This window comes from Anastrepha obliqua, chromosome 3 (assembly GCF_027943255.1).
Source record: "Anastrepha obliqua isolate idAnaObli1 chromosome 3, idAnaObli1_1.0, whole genome shotgun sequence".
Lineage (NCBI taxonomy): Eukaryota > Metazoa > Arthropoda > Insecta > Diptera > Tephritidae > Anastrepha > Anastrepha obliqua.
Genome location: NC_072894.1, coordinates 66,351,133 through 66,371,540, shown reverse-complemented (window position 1 = coordinate 66,371,540; position 20,408 = coordinate 66,351,133). Strand labels below are relative to the sequence as shown.

The 20,408-nt window shown below is 37.0% G+C and overlaps 1 protein-coding gene across 2 annotated transcripts in view; it reads right to left on the bottom strand.

Annotated features, from left to right (window-relative positions):
• Nucleotides 1-20,408, bottom strand: part of LOC129240394 (triple functional domain protein-like) — a 124,349-nt gene that overhangs the window by 37,755 nt on the left and 66,186 nt on the right. For both annotated transcript variants that reach the window (XM_054876162.1, XM_054876161.1), the window contains exons 11-12: nucleotides 15,523-15,793; nucleotides 15,384-15,444 (exon numbers count right to left, since the gene is read on the bottom strand). In XM_054876162.1, coding sequence (XP_054732137.1) covers nucleotides 15,384-15,444; nucleotides 15,523-15,793 — 332 coding nt within the window. The remainder of the gene's footprint in view (nucleotides 1-15,383; nucleotides 15,445-15,522; nucleotides 15,794-20,408) is intronic.

Below are 20,408 nucleotides of genomic sequence, written 5' to 3'. Positions count from 1 at the left end.
CAAGGTCCAGTTAACTTTTTAGTAGCTGTTGTAGCAGCGTAATTATTCCGCATAAATATACGAAGAATGCTAGTCCTTGGCCGGAAATAAAGCGGGTCGTTCCGGTTAGGTAGAACCGACTGTCGTGGGAACGTTAGTAGTATTTTGTTTTGGTAGCGCTTTTAACAGATCCTATGTAGAAATTTCAACTTACTAAAGTGAATTTCATTTCGAACGAGATGTTTATTCAAATTCTCTACGAAACATAATGGTTAAAAATATAACAAAAAATAATGGCCGAAATAAAAAATATTGCTGAAAAATTGATTTGCCAAAAAAAATTTGGTTAAACTTCAACTAAATAACGCATTATATTCGGTGGATTTAATAATGAACTAAAAATAAAATATTTCTCCGAGTGACTTTTCAATTTGATCAACAACAGCGGTATACAGAAATTTCCTGTACTTGCACGGAACGAGCTTGAAAAAAAAACTGAGTATTCGAGGGACGCCACAGGTTGTTTCTACGATTTTGTACAGTATTTGACTTCTTGTTCTTTTAATCAACATTTTTTAACCAATTTAGCCGTTTAGCGTTCACTATCGCTTCCAATTCAAGTTTAATCCATTTTCGCCTTCTAGAATAACTTCGCAATCACAAGTTAAAGTTATTTGTATATGTATGTATGTTTGTGCATGCCAGCCAATACGTTTACCTCCTTCTTCGTTTGCTTATCACAAAAACAAACAAACAAAAAAATTAAATTCAATGAAATAAAAGTAATCGCTATACAAAATGGGCATTGTGTATCCGATAAGTTCAGCAAATTAAGTAAATAGGCGCGTATCGTAGCCCACTTTGTGAATCACACATTTGCCTCACTGATATCAATTTTATTTTCCCTTTTTTGTTTTTTGGTTTTTGCATGATTCAATACAAAATCAGGGGTACACCACTCAATAAATTAACAAAATAATGTTATGGTGGAATATTCAATAATTATAATCAATGTATGTCTGTATATATGCATGTATTGTTTCCGTACCAGGACTTGTACTTCTCCTTACGGCTCAACGGTTCTGCATCCGCACAGCAAAAACATAAAAAATGTTCAGAATGGTCACAGCTCAGTGACTTGGACATGATGGGATCCACAGATTTAAAGGCACGTAAGATATTATTCATTGACAAATTGATAGTCACTGTCGTAGATATGCGACGGTGTGAAATATAAGGCTAGTCACCAATCGCAACGTCGTCGTTATACGCGTGAGACACTTTAATTTGACCGTAAAATATATGGTAAATGCAATTGCCCCGATTCAGTCACATAACGAACATATGTATGTATAAGTTGTTTGGATTAAATTTTAGTACACAGATATAAATATTTTAATACAAATTTATGTGCACATCAATAATTGCATATCTTTTAGTATGTGCGCTTGTGTTCACTTCAACGAATGAGTAATATTCCTGCCACGATAATCACAAAAATGCTTTGCAAAAATGAAAGCGGTATTTTTCATCAAAACGTTCTACCGCGCGAAATGAGAGCGACCAACTGATTTTCTTGCAATAGAAGTCTTCGAGTTCAACGCCAACGATATGGTGAAGAAAACCGACTACAATTACTAAAGTGGCGTTGGTGTCGCGTACGTCAATCTACAGAACTTTTAATACGTATCGCACACTACGCAAACCGAAAGGAGAACAATTTACCGCCTAAGAGCTAAGAAATGTGTAATAACTACGTTACCATTCATGCTCATATTGCGATATTATTATTATATTATTATACCAATTGTCATTGTGCTTTTTTTGTTTCTGTTGTGCTTAATACTAAAGAGACATTCATGAGAGACACAAGGAAGCGTGTGTATAGAAAATGTTGAAAGCAAAATATAATAACTACAAGTGCATACATAGTTGCGAGTAGTTATGTATGACGCTCTCCCAAAAGGCGCAGTGCAGCGAGTGTGGCCAGTTTTGTATTGGCTGTGTGCTTGACTATGCTACAGGAGCTAAATAGTGTTGTTCCCAGCATGTGTAGGCATTACAAATTTAATGTATCTCTAGGCAAGGCTTTTTTTCAATACCTAGTAATGTTTTGATTTGCTGTAATTTACAGAGGATTTACTCAAATTCGTTCTGACATACTGACATAAAATAGTTAGTTAAAAAATTTGCAGTATATTTGTGATTCATAATTTTGGGTTTTTTAATCAAATTATTCGAAGGATAAATCTATTAATCTAAATAAATCGATTAATAATAATATACCATAAGCGTCACTGAAAGGTGTTTAGGAAAAAAGCTCCTCTTTCAATTTGGATTACGTGCTCCTAAATTGTAACATTGATGCGATATATATTGCTTGTTGTTTTTAGCTCAAGCATTACGCTTTTTTTCGCCACCTGCGGGGCTACTTGTAAAATTTTAAATGCATTATTCCCGAAACGGCTTTTTTTAAATTGAGCGGAAAGATTGCAATATTGCATTCCCCTCTTTTTCAGTTAGTAAAGGATGTTTTTTTAGAGGTTAGGTTTTCAAGATGAAATAAAACGTATATAATTTAATGTTATGGCCAAGAATTTAGCTTTATTATAAAGATAAGGGTTTGCCATTATGTTTTAAAAATGATTTCGGCAAGTGGCCGCCGCGGCTGGCTCGAATAAATTTCAGCCGAGAGGCCCAATTTTCGACCACTTTTTGCAGCAATTGGGGCCGTATGTCAGCAATAACGCGCCGAATATTCTCTTCCAAGACGTCAATCGTCTCGAGCTTATCTGCGTAGACAAGCGACTTCACATAGCCCCACAAGAAATAGTCCTGCGGTTTTATATCGCACGATCTTGGAGGCCACGCCACAGGTCCACGGCGCGAGATAATGCGCTCACAAAAAGTTTCCTTCAATAAATCGATTGTTGCGTTGGCTGTATGGCATGTAGCGCCGTCTTGTTGGAACCAAAGGTCGTCCACATGTCCAATTCAGGCACGAAAAAGTCATTAATCATGGCTCTATAGCGCTCTCCATTGACTGTAACATTATGGCCGGCTTCATTTTTAAAGAAATACGGACCAATGATTCCCTCTGCCCATAGAGCACACCAAACAGTGACTTTTTGAGGATGTAACGGCGTCTCAGCAATGGCTTGTGGATTATGTTCACTCCAAATGCGACAATTTTGACATACCAATTCAACGAAAAGTGAGCTTCATCGCTGAACAAAATTTTCTTCGATGCGTCGCGCGAACCGAACCATTATTATCGTAATAAATTTGCACGATTTGCAAACGTTGTTCAGGTGTAAGTCTATTCATTATGAAATGGCAAACCAAACTGAGCATAAATCAAGTAACAGCTGTCAAAAAGACCATCTACGAAAAAAGTAGTGCCAACTTGAAAACCTAACCTCTAAAAAAAACACCCTTTACTAACCTTAAAAAGACAGCTGTTTAAATTTCTTTGTTATTATCAACACAATGAATCGAAAAGAATTTCGTGTTTTAATTTTACAGTGATTCTTGATGGGGAATAATACCGTCCAAGCAAAGCAATGACTTGAAAAGTGTTATGGGGACTCCACTCCATCAGAAACAACAATAAAACGATGGTTTCTTGACTTCAAACATGGTCGTAGAGACACCGATGACACCGATGACCGCAGTGGACATTCAAATGAGGCGGTAACACCAGAAAACATAAAAAAAATCCACAAAATCGTTTTGAATGATCGAAAAGTGAAATTGCGTGAGTTAGCTGGCATCGCAAAGATATCAAAAGAACGTGTTGGGTTTATATTGCGGGAGCATTTGACTATGAGAAAGCTCTGTCCAAAAGGTGTCGCGTTTGCTTACTGCTGACCAGAAACAAGAACGTGTTGATGATTCTGAGCAGAGTTTGGCCCTGTTTAAATGTAATAATAATAATTAAATTGCACCCACATTTACCAAATTCACTAATTTGGCTCGCAGCGACTATTGGCTGCCCGCAGACCTACAAAAAATGCTCGCCGGTAAGAAATTTCGCTCGAATGAGCGATAACCTCGCTGAAACTGAGGCAAAAGTAAAATCGTTCTACAAAATTGGTATTGAAATATTAGAGCCGCGCTGGAATGATTACGTTGTTCTTGATGGAAATTACGTTAATGAATAAAGCTTATTTTGAACAAAAATGTATTAGGCCCCGGACTTTTCTGTCCATGTGTTATATCTGCAGATCTTAACTTACTTATGAAATGGCATACTAAACATATACACGGCTTCCATATTACAATTACATTCATTGGGCCATGTTCTTTACCGTCAGAGCAACACTCCTCTCATGGAATCCCCGAGCCAAATGAAGACTCACCCAATTTACAAATGAGTTATGGTTTCATTGCCCTGTTATCTCTAACTCTGATATCAGGCTTATGAAGCTCATAATTAACTTTTGTGTGACTTACAAACCTTACGGACTCATTTCTGAGCTGTATAAATAAATTTCAAAAAATTTAAATTGTTATTAGTCAATTAGGATGTTGTAATATTCCTAAAATTAGCCCATTGAGTGCAGCCTTATGCATTCTGCTAAAAAGTATCAAGAAGTGACCCTTGCTGTTGTCAAAGGAATTGGAGATTTTCTTTGTGTTACAAAGACCAAACATTGGACTTGTCCTTATTTCATAGTTATTTTTACAGCAGTAGAATTGAATTCCGGATCATTTCGATATCGCAGACCTGACTGTCTTCGAAACTGGCTGATACGAATAAAGAAATGACAAACACACTTTGTTGAATTCGACCGAAATTCCAAAGACAAGACCGTTCACAGAAAAATAAATTATTTTTAAAAGGATAATACAGGGCCCGGCACTCAAAATGTAACCAACTTCAAACCACTCGCGCAGCTGATGCCCGTTAGTTGGCTAAATGACAGTCCAGAGTATTGATTACAAGCGCGCGGAAGTATTTTGTCGAGAGTAAACGGGAAAAAAGAAAATCAGTAATGGATTTCAAATGTAATAGTGTGATTGCATTATATTTGGCTGGAAAATCACAACCAGCGATTGTTCGTAAGCTGGACCACCTTCAAGCGAGCGGGCCAAAATACCTGCAAGTCACATTCGCTCAGCTTGCGATTCATTGCTGGACCATCTCAAAACCATAGTGAGGGCAAAAGGTGGTCATAACGAGCAAAAGTAAATTGACTCTTAATTTTGTATTATTTTCACAAATTTTTTACTTCGTATTGAATAAAAGTAAATTTCCAAACTAAATTTATGGTCTTTTTAATTGGTTACACTTTGAGTGCCGGACCCTATAGATGTGTGTATGTATGTATGCACTCCAACATAATGACAAACCAAGATAACCTTGTACAAAAGTTTATAATATAATAAAATGAAGAACATAAAATATTAAACGATAGACCATCTTTTTCTTATAGCGGCTGCTACGTAATACCAAATCTCTAAGTGCACTACTTAATGGAACACCTTCACATTCAACAAATCATCTATTATTTGGAGGCGGTATAGGGGTGAAGTTACCCCCATTTTTTGTACAAGGAAAACATCAACATGCACTCCACAAATCAGGAGGAAGAGCTTGGTCAAACGCCTAAAAACTCCTTATTTTTGTATACGTGATGAGCTTAGAGACATGCTAGGATATAGATTTAAGACATATTAAAATTTTGCTTGAAAAATATGTATACTGATTCTTACACTATGTGTTTTCTGGAATGGTTGACATACACCGACAAAAGTGCATCATACAACCTTGATCGAAAAGTTCCGGAACTTTCAGAAAATTCAAAATACAAGTTTATTCCTCAAAAGTAATATTATTACCCACCATCAACTGCACTATACCTATGCCAGGGTTTAATCCAACTCTTGAAACATCTCTGGAACTCTATATTCGGTGTAGCCATCACAGCCGTCTTCGATTTTTTCATTACTTCCTTTCGGTTGTTAAAACGAAGAGGTTTTTTGACTCGATCAAACAGAAAAAATTGCAGGGAATCATATAAGTTGAATTCAATGGCTGTTGGCTAAAAAATTCCCACAAAACCTTTCAGCCTTTGGCAAACTGACAATGATACTGATGACTTTAGGGATATAAGTGTCAGCCAGATCAATGGGTTTGCACTTAAAACAGAATGGTTCATCGAGGTGTAGCAGATCAACTGCTACTGTGGTATGACTTCTGTGGACTATCTTTTCGACCAACCTATGCATTGGGTATAAAATACTTTATTGTGACCGCATAAAGAAACGATTACCTACCTACATACTTATATATTCGATAGTTGCTCGGGGTTTTTGAAGATACTTAGAATAAAAAAAACAGCTTTGCAATAAAAAGAAATAGAGAAAACGAAATGGCAAAACGATAAGAACTTCAGTATATCATGACGCCAATATGTTGTTGATAAGACGCATTCATTGTACATGAATATTGTTTGCTTATTTCCATGCATACTTACAAATATAAATGTATAAAGGAATAGATATACAAATTCCTAATTACCGGGTATATTGTGTCTCCCCTTGGTTTTTCGGTTTGGCTTATGCATTTTCTTACTTTATATATTTAACTTATTCCGAATTTCTTCGTTCTTCGGATATACAGTACGTCAATCAGAGCAAAAGTGAGGAAGTTACTGCATTTTTACCGACGAGATTTAACTATTTTGTTGTTTTACAACCGACCTTCATGACTTTTGCGTATCAAGAAAGGCTGACGCTTCCGCAATTACGTGCTGAAATTACAAGCCAATCAGGGTAAAGTTGAGCGAGTTATAGCACTTTTACTGAAAGGTTTTATGCCGAAGTTTCAGGCCAATCAGAGCAAAATTGAGAGAGTTACAGCATCTTCACCGAGGAGGTTTGATAGTCTTGTTGTGTCGCAACTGATTTTCATGATTTTTGCATATTTAGAAAGGTTGACACTTCCGCAATTACGTGCCGCAATTTTAAGCCAATCAGGGCAAAGCTGAGCAACATGATTTGTGGTGTGCGACCGCTATTAGAAAAAGCTTTTTCTTAATTTTGGTGTTTCACCGAGATTCGAACCTACGTTTTCTCTGAATTCCGAATGGTAGTCACTGCAACCTATTCGGCTACGGTAATATCCCTACATAATAGATAGATTAGAATAGATGGTGAAGCACACAGACAAAAAGTAAACTTTTCTATTTCGATCCACGGTACGCTTATTACGAAGTACATTTGGAACAACAACTGATCCTTTGGTAATTAAAGATACAACGCTATTGTTTAACCGAGTTTTGTGCGTTTCGCATTGAGATTCGGCCACAACTGCCGGGCTCGTTATGCCAGCTTTCATTTGCTATTCTTACAAATAAGTACCTTATATGTCTGTAAGCGTATACCTATGCCATTGACTGTGTATGCATTAGTGAGTTTGGTGCCAAATGTTGATATTTTATCGGCCTTACAATTTCAAGCTTTTCAATTTTTTATAGAATTGCACAATGCTCTCGCGGATGTTATGCTGCTTTGGCGGTATTTTAATGAAAACTATTTTTTTTTTTGGAAGCAAAAACTATAAAGTGAATATAAATACCTATGACAACAACAAAAACTAACGCCTATTAATTCGATGCATTACCTTTTAAGTTAAAGGAGTTTAACCAAGGCAAATTTTTTGTCATCACCTGTTAAGAGGTAGGTTTTTCAGGGGTTGTTGTTGTAGCGACTCCGGAGACGTTCGAGCTTTACTCTGTTTTCAATACATACTTCATCATCACAACTATTTTCTTTCTGCTCTACAAAACCATGTTAATTGTATTTTTGAGTTATTTAATTCTTCATTAGTTTTAAGGCTTAGAAAGGGAATACCCAGGAGGCAAAAATCTCCATTTCTGACACCTGCTTTTCTTTGCTTTTTATCGAGATCAAAAAGCTGCCGAAGCAGCCCGGGACATATGGGTTTTGAGAAGGTGCCATAGGCGAGTCTACAGCACGGAAATGGTTTGCAAAGTTCAAAAATGGTGACTTTGACCTTGAAGTCGATGAACACTGACGTCTTTGAATTCAATGAAGAACGTCTGAAAACACTATTGAAGGAGAAACGTCGCTAAACCAGTCGTGAAATGCCAGAAAAAAATGAACTGCGATCAAAAACGGTTCTCAAACACCTTCATTCAATGGGATTTACCGAAAAATTGGGAGCCTGGGTGCCTCACGAGCTCAACAAAAAAAAAAAACAAAGAAAGGCGAATTCAAATTGTTTCTCATCATCTCGCCCGCCATCGAGCAGCACGAATCGTCACGGGAGATGGTGTCTATACCTCAACATGAAGCAAATAAAGGAATGGGTGGCTCCAGGAGATACGCCAGGTCCGAGAGTCAAGCGAGATCTTCATCTAAAAAGATTATGATATGTGTTTGGTGGGACTGGAACAGCATGTTCCATTGGAAAATGCTCGAAAAGAATGCCACGGTCAACAAGGAGCTCTACATTGCCCAGCTACACCGTGTGAATGAGGCTATTCGACAATCGATCAGTCATCGGTCAAACCATACTCCTCCACGACAACGCCAGGCCCCTGTTGCACAAGTCGTCAAAGCTGCACTCCAAGAGCTCGAATGGGAGGTAATTCAGCATGCGCCGTATTTTCCGGACCTTGCACCGACCGATCTTTTCCGCTCCTTGTCAAACCATATGAAGGGCGTTACCTTCGATAACAAAGAGGTTCTTAAAAACTGGCTCAACAACTTCTTTGACACCAGATCAGGCGATTTTTGGCGGAATGGCATCAACAAGTTGATCGAGAGGTGGGAAGAGGTTGTAAACAGTAACGGCGAATATATAATTGATTAACTTATTGATGTAATTATTGTTGTTTTTTTTTAAATAAAAGCTTTCGGTAAAAACGCTTCGAACCTATTCTCCAACCTAATATATCTTATAAAATTAGGTCCCGTTAATTTAGCACAGTTCTCCGGTTTGCAAAGTTTTTTTTGCATTTTAATGCTCAGCTATCCAGGAAGACTAATTTTGACATAATTTGAGGGAGTCTATAAAAGTAAAAAATGCGAAGTGCAAAAATGTGGTAAAAAAGCATCAATTGTAGCTATTACATCAAAAACGAATCAATCAATTGAAACATTTCTTCGTTGCAGTTAAATTTTGAAATGTTTACTTTTGTTTTGCATCAAATACGAGGGGTGCCTTTTATATGTCGGGATTTGGCAACCCTGGTGTTGTAATCTCGCAACTGACAACTGTATCGCAAACGTTTTGAAATACCAGCACTATTTGTGTTGTTTACAGTAACTTAAAAGATTCATCTCGGTCCAAAAATGGAATTAAATCGTGAACATTTTCGTGCGATTATTTTTTACAACTTTCGACGTGGATTAACTCAGCAACATTGCATGGATGAACTTAATTCATTTTTTGGCGATGAAGCTCCATCAAGGACCAGTGTTTATCGATGGTATGGTGAATGCAATCGTGGTCGAAGTTCACTCCAAGACGAATTTCGTGAATGTCGTACAAAATCAGTTGTTCCGAAAACCATTGATGCTGTGCGCGAACTGATATTGCAAGATCGTCAGGTGACCTATCGTGAGATTGAGACAATCTTAGGCATTAGTGGGACCAGCATACATTCAATATTGCATAAACATTTGACTGTCAAAAAAATTTGTTCGTGTTGGATCCCACACAATTTGTCAATCGCTAAAAAAAAGGCTCGTGTCGATTGGTCGAAGGAAATGCTCAAAACATACGATCGCGGGGCTTCGAAACACGTCTATGACATCGTGACAGGTGATGAATCATGGATTTACGCGTATGAGCCCGAAAGTAAACAGCAGTCGACTGTATGGGTGTTTCAAGATGAGCCAAATCCAACAAAAGTTGTTCGCGCACGAAGCACTTCCAACCAAATGGTCGCCTGTTTTTTCGGAAAAACTAGACATGTCGCAACCGTACCACTAGAACAAGGCAGAACAGTAAATTCTGAGTGGTACACAACCATTTGTTTACCAGTTGTCTTCCAAGATATTAGGAAAACCAATCTTAAAAGACGGATCACTCTTCACCAGGACAATGCGGGCTCTCACACATCGGCTCAAACAATTGCATTTTTGAGCACCCGAAACATCGAATTAATGGGTCATCCGCCGTATAGTCCTGACTTGGCACCGAATGACTTCTTTTTATTCCCGTACGTAAAAAACAAACTGAGAGATCAACGTTTTTCGACACCTGAAGAAGCGGTTGCGGCATTCAGAATGCATGTTTTGGAGGTACCTCATTCAGAGTGGCAAAAGTGCTTCGACAATTGGTTCAAACGCATGCAAAATTGTATAGATCTTCATAGAGAATATTTTGAAAAACAATAAAGTGATTTTCGATGATTAAAATTTGTTTTTGTTCTCTAATCCCGACATATAAAAGGCAACCTCGTAAAATTGTTAATGATTTTCTAATATAACCAACATTTTTGGAACAAATGTGACACTTTTCCACAAATAAGCAGGCCAAGCAAAGGTGAGAAATTGTGCGCTCACGTATCTACTTTGTTTGTGGCTTACTGATTTTCTGTTTTTTCGTTTGGATATGCTTCACAATATTGCTTTTGTATTTCTATGCTTTGGATGAGTTTTGCTTATTAGCGTTATTAGGGCACGATTTTTCCGAAAAATTCTGTGTGCAGACTTATTTGTATGCTGCTGCAAACAAGCACATTTCAGCCCGTAAAGAAGCCGTAAGGTCAAATTAAATCAAATTGGTGAAAAAACCTTTAAGGGAAACGAAACGAAAACTAACAGTATTTGGTTTTCAATTTTCTTCCTCTTCAACGCAGTAAACTTTTTGGATGTATTTCTTTCGATTTCGTTTTGATTAAGCTTTGTGTGTTATTTGTGTGTGTTGTCATGTAAAACAGCAAAATTGATTAAGAAGGCATGAAATTTTGTTGTTGTTGTTGTAGCAGCATAAACATTCCCCATATTTACATACGTGGAATGCTGCTGGAGTGACAGTCCTTGGCCGTATATAAATCCGGGTCGTTTCGGCAGCGTAGAACCGAACTGACTGTATCCATACTTTGTTGATAAAACTTTTAACCAAAAGTATGTACTATTGCTACGTATGTATGTATGTATGTACATGGGGAAAATTGAATGCTACAGCATGCCAAGGCTGTGGGCTGAAGAAAACGTTTTGATTCCAAGAAGCCCGATAATACCGAAGAATCTTCCATTTCAATTTAAATGACTCCCATTCCCAGCAAAATTATGTTTTGTAGAGAAAATAAATAAAGCTTAAGGGCAAACACTTAAGGTGAGCGGTTTGGACCCTAGATACTAATGATTTACACATGACCAATCATTTGTAGCTCTATTCCGCGCAACAAATAAAGAAAGTTTATATGTTTTGGCTCCTGATGGAAAGCGCCGAATATTGTACAAAAAAATTGTATATAAAGGAAGTTGAATATGCATACATATGTATGCACACATATGTCCATTAAAATAGCGTGGCTGCCTTTATCTATCGATTTCCTTGATTGAAAAAGCTACTATTGAAATTTCGCTGCTTCGTAGTGAATTTCAAAGAACCGTTAAATTGAATTGCGTGATTGATTGCACAGATTCGATTATTTTCATATAACGTAATTTTGCTTGGCCACTGATTGGTACTTTGCGGATAACTCTAGCATTTTAACTAATTAAGTGAAAAATATTCAATCTAACGTAAGTAGCGAATTAGAAATTTCATTTAATAACTAATACTTAATATGAATTTGTCATTCCCACGACAGTCGGTTCTACGTTACCGGAACGACCCGGATTTATATTCACTGTCACTTCAGCAGCATTCCCCATATATGTATGGAGAATGTTTATAGTGCTATAGCAACAACAACAACAACATGCATTTCTTTCAAAGAAAGAAACATCTTGCAACAAAAAAAAAACATCGTCAAAATGTAGCGCTCAGTCACTTGGACGGTCCAAAGATTTTGTTGTAACTGCCCTAAAGCTCAAAAAATTCACAGAACGACGTGGTGTCAAAAAGACAACGACTTGCACTACTGATAATTTAATTGTGACTTTTGCCAAGAGTGATCCTTTTAAGGCCATTGAAGCTAAAATCAACAACGTAGTAGCAGCGAGCACTTTCGGCGTCGATTGTACAACTTGAAGCTTTTTCTCTCGAAACAAGCAAATTTAAGGAAGAGGAGAAGTTTTGTTCAAGAGCACAAGTTATGGTGAGGATCAGAGGGTATGAAAAAATGGTACGAGGGGTGCCTTTTATGTGTCGGGATTTGGCAACCCTGGTGTCGCAATTTGGCAATTGACAGCTGTATCGCAACGTTTGACATTTTTTGGCTTTTACGTACTCAGAACGTTTTGAAATACCAGCGCTATTTGTGTTGTTTACAGTAACTTAAAAGATTCATCTCGGTCCAAAAATGGAATTAAATCGTGAACATGTTCGTGCGATTATTTTTTACAACATTCGACGTGGATTAACTCAGCAACATTGCATGGATGAACTTAATTCATTTTTTGGCGATGAAGCTCCATCAAGGACCAGTGTTTATCGATGGTATGGTGAATTCAATCGTGGTCGTAGTTCACTCCAAGACGAACTTCGTGAAGGTCGTACAAAATCAGTTGTTGTTCCGAAAACCATTGATGCTGTGCGCGAACTGATATTGCAAGATCGTCAGGTGACCTATCGTGAGATTGAGACAATCTTAGGCATTAGTGGGACCAGCATACATTCAATATTGCATAAACATTTGACTGTCAAAAAAATTTGTTCGCGTTGGATCCCACACAATTTGTCAATCGCTCAAAAAAAGGCTCGTGTCGATTGGTCGAAGGAAATGCTCAAAAAATACGATCGCGGGGCTTCGAAACACGTCTATGGCATCGTGACAGGTGAGGAATCATGGATTTACGCGTATGAGCCCGAAAGTAAACAGCAGTCGACTGTATGGGTGTTTCAAGATGAGCCAAATCCAACAAAAGTTGTTCGACGAAGGACTTCCAAAGCAAATGATCGCCTGTTTTTTCGAAAAAACTGGACATGTCGCAACCGTACTACTAGAACAACGCAGAACAGTAAATTCTGAGTGGTACACAACCATTTGTTTGCCAGTTGTCTTCCAAGAAATTAGGAAAACCAATCGCCAAAGACGGATCACTCTTCACCAGGACAATGCGAGCTTTCACACATCGGCTCAAACAACTGCATTTTTGAGCACCCAAAACATCGAATTAATGGGTCATCCGCCGTATAGTCCTGACTTGGCACCGAATGACTTCTTTTTATTCCCGTACGTAAAAAACAAACTGAGAGATCAACGTTTTTCGACACCTGAAGAAGCGGTTGCGGCATTCAGAATGCATGTTTTGGAGGTACCTCATTCAGAGTGGCAAAAGTGCTTCGACAATTGGTTCAAACGCATGCAAAAGTGTATAGATCTTCATGGAGACTATTTTGAAAAACAATAAAGTGATTTTCGATGATTAAAATTTGTTTTTGTTCTCTAATCCCGACATATAAAAGGCACCCCTCGTATACCATACTTTGGAGCTATAAAAAAAAAAAGAATTATTGGAAATGTTGCTGGGTGAAATGTTAGACGTCATTAAGGACAAGAGTTCTCACTGCGGCTCAAAAAAAAAAAAAAAAAACAAAAAAAAAAACAGTCAAGCAGGGTGGTGGCAACATAATTATTTGGGGATGTTTCAGCTGCTGAAGTGACAGTCCTTGGCCGGATATAAATCCGGGTCGTTCCGGTTACACAGAATCGACTGTCGTGGGATGGTTCTCTTGGCATGGAGTAGCACCTATTCACCTCATAATCACTAAGATGGAGAAATTTATTTACAAAGACATACTTCAAGATGTGGTGCTACCATTTGCTGAGGAGAATATGCCACTTCGATGGCTTCATGTGAAAGATAATGACCCAAAGCACTCCTACAGGACAGCTGATTCTACGTTGCCGGAATAGCTCGGGTTTTTCCCCGACTAATTTAACTAGCCCTGACTAGTGCACCGCACCCAATCCCTCAATGTTAGTACGTGGTTTAGGGGTTGTTAGTGGTTTTTGCAAAATAATGTCAAAGGTGTGGGTTGGCCCAGCCAGTCACCCGACCTAAACCCCATTGAAAATTTTTGCAGAGATTTAAAGAAGCGAATTGGGAAGTAAATATTCAAAAATAAGAAGGATTTACGCCAAAAAATCAAATTATTGATTACACTACGATAGTTTAAATAGCATTTTTAATAAAATCACTAAGTTCTTTTTGTATCTTATCTACTTCTATTTCGCACCTATTTTAATTGCCACATGAATATTTCCTTTTTGCTCCCATTACCACTAGTTTTAAAAGAACCTTGAATTATTATTCAAATTTTTATATTAAACTATGATATAAAAACCACATACAATTAAATATCTGTTATTATTAATTTAAAAAACATGCATTTTCCGCATGAACGTGGGTGGTACCTATTTTAATTACCATATATGTATGTGGGTATAACCATATAACCACTTGTTGGAGTTCAATTGTGCATTCTGTTCATTCGTTTGCAACATCGAAACATCATGCAAAGTATTCCAAAAAAAATATTTTTTTATTATAATTATCATTAATTATACAAAAAATTTTTATTTATAGCGCTTATTTTATGATAAACCTGTGGGAAAACAACTTGCGGTTTGCTGGTGATGAATATAATAAAAATGAAAGATTTGCTTTCATGTTTTTGTAACAATTAAAGTTTTCGCATTTTTACTGTAGCGTAGAATACATTACACTTTTGCCCGGAAATGAAACAGAAAACGCAACCCTATGAGCTCTGAATGAATTTGGCCTCTTATGGAGCTTTAGAGCTCTTATAGAAAACGTTATGCAAGATTCTGAGATACGCGTTAGCGTATTCACCATAAACCGTATGCACATTTCTGAGTACCTCAGTAAGTTCCATGTTCGTTGTTCATCCAGTGTAGGCGACCTACTTTAGTTGCTGCTCTAGTCTTCCCCTTCTCTCATAGGGTATTTAACTTTATTTTCTTCATCTTTATGTGAGTATGAAAAATGTATACTCATGCGTTTTTATTAAAAGCAATTGCAAAGATCTGATATAACATAATAGTTTACAAGTACTTCCAGCGGTCATTTTTGTTTTTTCACACACAAAATCTATGAACATATTTTTTTTATTTCATTATTGTATTTAAGTAGATTTTATGCCACCCAAAACTTTCATTTAATTTTAACTGAAACCTTTACACTTCATTCTTTTCATTTCGTGCTCAAACTTGTCCTTCTTTCCCAAAATACAAATCAATGCAAACTTTTACAACTTTTCAATTGGATCTCAAATCAAAACTTACCCACTAAAGCCGCGCCTTTTTGTTGATGAAGTTAACGGATCTGGCTTGCCGCGATTGTTACCTAAAAAATTGAAGGAAACATTTAAAAAAATAAATACTTCATAAAACTTTCTTAAGTTTATAAAAGTCAACTACTCACTTTGTTCCTGCATGACATCGTTTGCTTCCTTCCGCGCAGAACTGCTCTTCTGTACGCTTGGCGATGGTTTAAGTATTGAAACGGGTACCAGTCCTTCCTGTATAGCAGCATCGTCACTTTGAGTATTTAGGCGTACTAAACAGAAATCTGGTTCAGCAGCTGAGGGTGCTTCCACAACCTCAACTTGTTGTCCTTTAGTTACACTCAACTCATTGGAACCGAGTGTTGCAATATAATCGGCGACCACCCAGGTGCCCTCGTGGCTGCCAATCTGCAAAAAAATACAAAAAGCAAGATAAAAGGATAACTTAATTGAATATGACAAAAGCGACAATAACAAGAAAGGCGATGGCAACAGCTTGAAAATAAAAATCAATAAATGCTGGCACAATGTGTCGATATACATTTGTACATACACGGCCAGTTAGCATAGCTTGTTTTTGTAGGCAAGAGGCAAACAGTAGAGCATTGAAAGGCATATAAATTTATAATGAAGCATATTAAATAAATAGACATATGTATTGGCAAGGTAAAGGAATGTACATGTGTAGTAGTTAACTTGACTAGTTGAAATGAGATGAAGAAAAAAACGAGATGGATTTGTGATGTAGATTCAAGGGACGGGTTCGAAATGCCAGGAAATCCTAACAATTGGTTGAAAATTAATAGTATTCGTTTATCCATTAATATATTGTATAAGTAAGTATGGTACGTGTGTGCCGCTTAAAGGTGCCCTCCAGCAAATGCGGTACTATCGGAGCCGTATAATATCGTATTTGGCACGGTAGATAGATATATGAATGAGGTTTGCACTTCGACCTAATGGTCTTTTGTGCCCTCTACTCATCACAGTACCTCATCCATGTCTCAACCTTCTCCGCGCTATAGCGCTGCAATCCAGGAGAAGGTGTATTGGACTCTCCTGGGATTGGTCGCAGAAACGGTAAGAATCCGTTGACCAAATTCCGATCATGTGCAGATGACTTCGCAGTCTGCAGTGGCCTGTGAAGATGCCCGTGAACGTTCTTAGCATCCTCGCGGTAAAGATACTATGAACCCTAACGATAGATGCACAATTTTATGCCCCACGCCTTGCTTGGTAAACGTTTTTTATAATAATTAATAATTTTTTAAAAGTATCAAAAAATTTTGTGAAGATATATTTTTTTGAATTTAATAATTTTATGATGCGAGTCATCAGACTCGAATGATGAATTAATAATCATTTTTGTAAGCGGATGCACGTTTACAATGCAAAAATCACTCGTACCGTGAGGTCAATTGGGCTGGTTGCGGTATAGGTAGTTTTTGATCTCAGCGTGCGGCATCTGTTTGAGCGCCCTACATCTGTTTGAGCGCTTCTATACGAGGTGTGTTCAAAAAGTATCGCGAATTTGGAATTTTCGCAGGTTACGCATATTCGAATTTCGATTTTTTTTATGGCGATATGTTGGTACTCATGTCTCTCACTCATGCCGACGAGTTCGGCTATTTTGAATGTTCAGTTAATTGTTGACAGCTGCTTTGCTTGCACGTCTTTCGGCTCGTCTTCGATTTTTTCCTATTCAAAAAGATGGATCAAAGAACTGTATGAAATTTTGTGTGAAAAACGAAATTAAGTGCGCGAATGCATTCCGATTGTTGACTGTGTCATACAGAGAAGCTATTTTCAACCAAAGCAACGTTTATCGGTGGTATAAAATGTTCTCAGAAGGCCGAGAAGGTGTGAACGACGAAAAGCGTGCCGGACGGCCGAGCACTTCAACAAGAGACGAAAAAATTGATTAAGTGAAGAAATTGGTATTGGCCAATCGTCGAATCCCTGTTAAAGAAGTTGCTGAAGGCCTAGACACATCGATTGGCTCGTGCCATTCGATTTTTTTTAATAATTTGGGCATGAGATGGGTCGCCGCAAAATTCGTACCAAAACTGCTCAATTTCGACCAAAAGCAGCATCGTATGAACATTGCTAATGAGATGTTTGACTCTATCCGCGACGACCCAAATTTTCACCAGAGGGCCATAACTGGTGACGAATCGTGGGTTTATGGTTATGACGTGGAAACCAAAGCTCAATCATCTCAATGGAAGCTGCCGCACGAACCAAGACCGAAAAAAGCGCGCCAAATTCGGTCGAAAAAAAAAGTTTTGCTTACCGTTTTCTTCATTGCCCGCGACCTACAGTTTCATGCCGCCCTCGAACATCAATGGGTTTCCAGGCCCTACCGACTGGTAGTCACGCACAACTCGGCGGTCACCGTACTGATCAAAAATGCATTTAAGTTGAAGTTTACAACTAAGGATTTTGAAGGAACTATTTCAATTGTACAAATATTGTAGTAAATTTAAGAGTTTACAACTAATTACAACAATAATCAATACAAATTTCATTCATATGAGGGCAATTAACGTGCTAATCTATGGAGGATATTTTCTCACTAAATTTGGATCTTTGCGCTTCACATTGCATACTAATTCCAACTACATACACACACGTAGGCGCATGCATACATACATATGTATATATGTAGTCATATGAATAAGTGATGAGGTAGCGTTTAATTTTCACTTCATCAAGTTTCTCATCTTGCTATTTCCACTACAATGCACTGATATTGGCATACTCCTGCTAATATATTTTTTTAAGCATTGATAATGAACCTTATTGTAGTGTGCCCCCAACATATCCCTGTAGTCAAATATAATAGTTGTAAACTGCTTCTCAAGTAGTACCAGCCGCAGACGCAACTAGTCAGCCAACTGTCTTTTTTCCATACAAACAACTGGTATTTTTTACGTAGCGATGTTCTACGAGTACAAGCTCTCAATTGTCAGATTTCGATCAGAAAAATACTAGTCAAATTATGGACCAAAACCATTAATTTAAAATTAATAAGCTATCGATAAAAAAAATTCATGAATACTCACAATAAAAATCACATTTAGCAGCACTAAATTTATTAATATTAGTCTTACATTTTCTAAGTATGGATATAATGGAAAAATTGAAAAAATAAATATTTCAGGAGATTATCTTTCCAAAGATTAAGTAAAAGGACTTTTCATTACAGTGAATTCAAAGATTGTAGTCAAATAAAATATTCATGAATAAATCGTTTTGTATCGCTACAAATCTAGTCCTTTTGGACTAGTTCGACTTCAGCAGGAAATTCTAGTTGTAAGCTAGTATTTTTTCTGACTAGTTTGGTGATTCACTGCCGGGACGTATTACCACACACTTGCATGCACGCCAATATAACTACGTCAGCTGCGGCTAACAAGGTCGCTATTGACTACCACATTTATTCAGATAACAATGCCAAGTCTTCGATGGGTTTACACTGTTTGGATTAATTATTCATGAGAGTAAAATCTCAGAACATATCCATATCAATAAGTTAGTGGTAGCGAGCTTATTTTAATGTGTGTGTGACGTTATTGATATTGTGTATGGATATTGATGCATGTAGTTGTAAGCAGGCTGCAATGGGAAAGGATGAATAGGCAATTATGTTTATTGAATCGTTTAATTATTCATAACGGCAAAGAAAAAATTGTTGTAAATATGAAGACTGGACCTGTGTGCCACGGAGATAAAAAAAATATGAATGGACAGTTTTTCCTATTGCTACCATAAAAAAACCTTCTATTAAAATCCATCAGTTATGAAAAATCTTTTTAAGATTGAGTAAGAAAAAAATTAGCTCGATGGACTCGGATTTAAAAAAAAATGTTCTTGTTTTTTCTTGTTTTACAGCATTTTTCTTGGCAATAAATAAAATAACAATACATCTTTTGAATCTCTGCAGAAACATACATACGAAAAAAAATTTTGTTGGTGCTGAATAACGAAGTTAGATCGACAGCATCTCATCATACGATTTAAAAATATTATACTTATTTAATCGAATTTTAAAGTTAGGACTAGAGTAGAAAAACAGGCCGATTTGCTATTAGTTTGCTTCGACTAACATCACATTTTCAATCAATTGGTTCATATTTAAAGCCTTTTTTGAGGAGGCGGGACACCTGAGATATAGACGAAAATGTGAAAACCAACATAAAACTTGGCATAAAATACATAAATTGTATGCACCTTAGTTATGGTGAAAAGTATCATAGTAAGTATTTAAAAAGGGGGCGTAGCACCACGCATATAAACTGAAATTTTTATACAGCTTTTCTCTGGAACCAAGTATGTTAAGGTTCTGAAATTCCATACAGTTATTTAAATTACGAATGCCGTATTTAGGGCGAAAAGCATTAGGTATTGGAAAAGGAGGTATTTCATCTCCCATACCACTTAAAACTCACATATCGTATGCACGAAATAAACGAATCTACGGAAATTTCAAAATCTTAAAACGATTTTTATGGAACGAAATCAAAAAAACATGGGATTTTTGAACTAAGGGATCCCAAATAAACTCTCTCCTATACTGAGTTTCTTTGAATTTTATAAGATAGTGATTTGTAAACAATTTGCAAAATGCTACACTTTTTCTAAGACTAGTTTTTAATTTGCTATACTCCATTTCAAAACCAAGTATAATATAATATTTTTGACTGAGCTTTCGACCATTCAAGCTTAGATACTTACACATAGATACATATGTACTCGTATACTAGTGTATAAATACATTTCTAAACTAATGAAGCACTAGTTCATATCCATAAAAACGCAACTAGTCCGACTTGTATCTATTTTTAATATTAGCAAACAATAACTTTTACATGGCGATGCCTGCCTATGTGCCGGTCGCTAGCAATCACATTTCACCCATTACATTATTGCCCACTAGTCAAACAAACAACAAGCAAATCAAAGAAATCACAAAAGTTTTTTTGAGTTAGTATTTTTTCAAATTAAAACAAAAAATAAAATA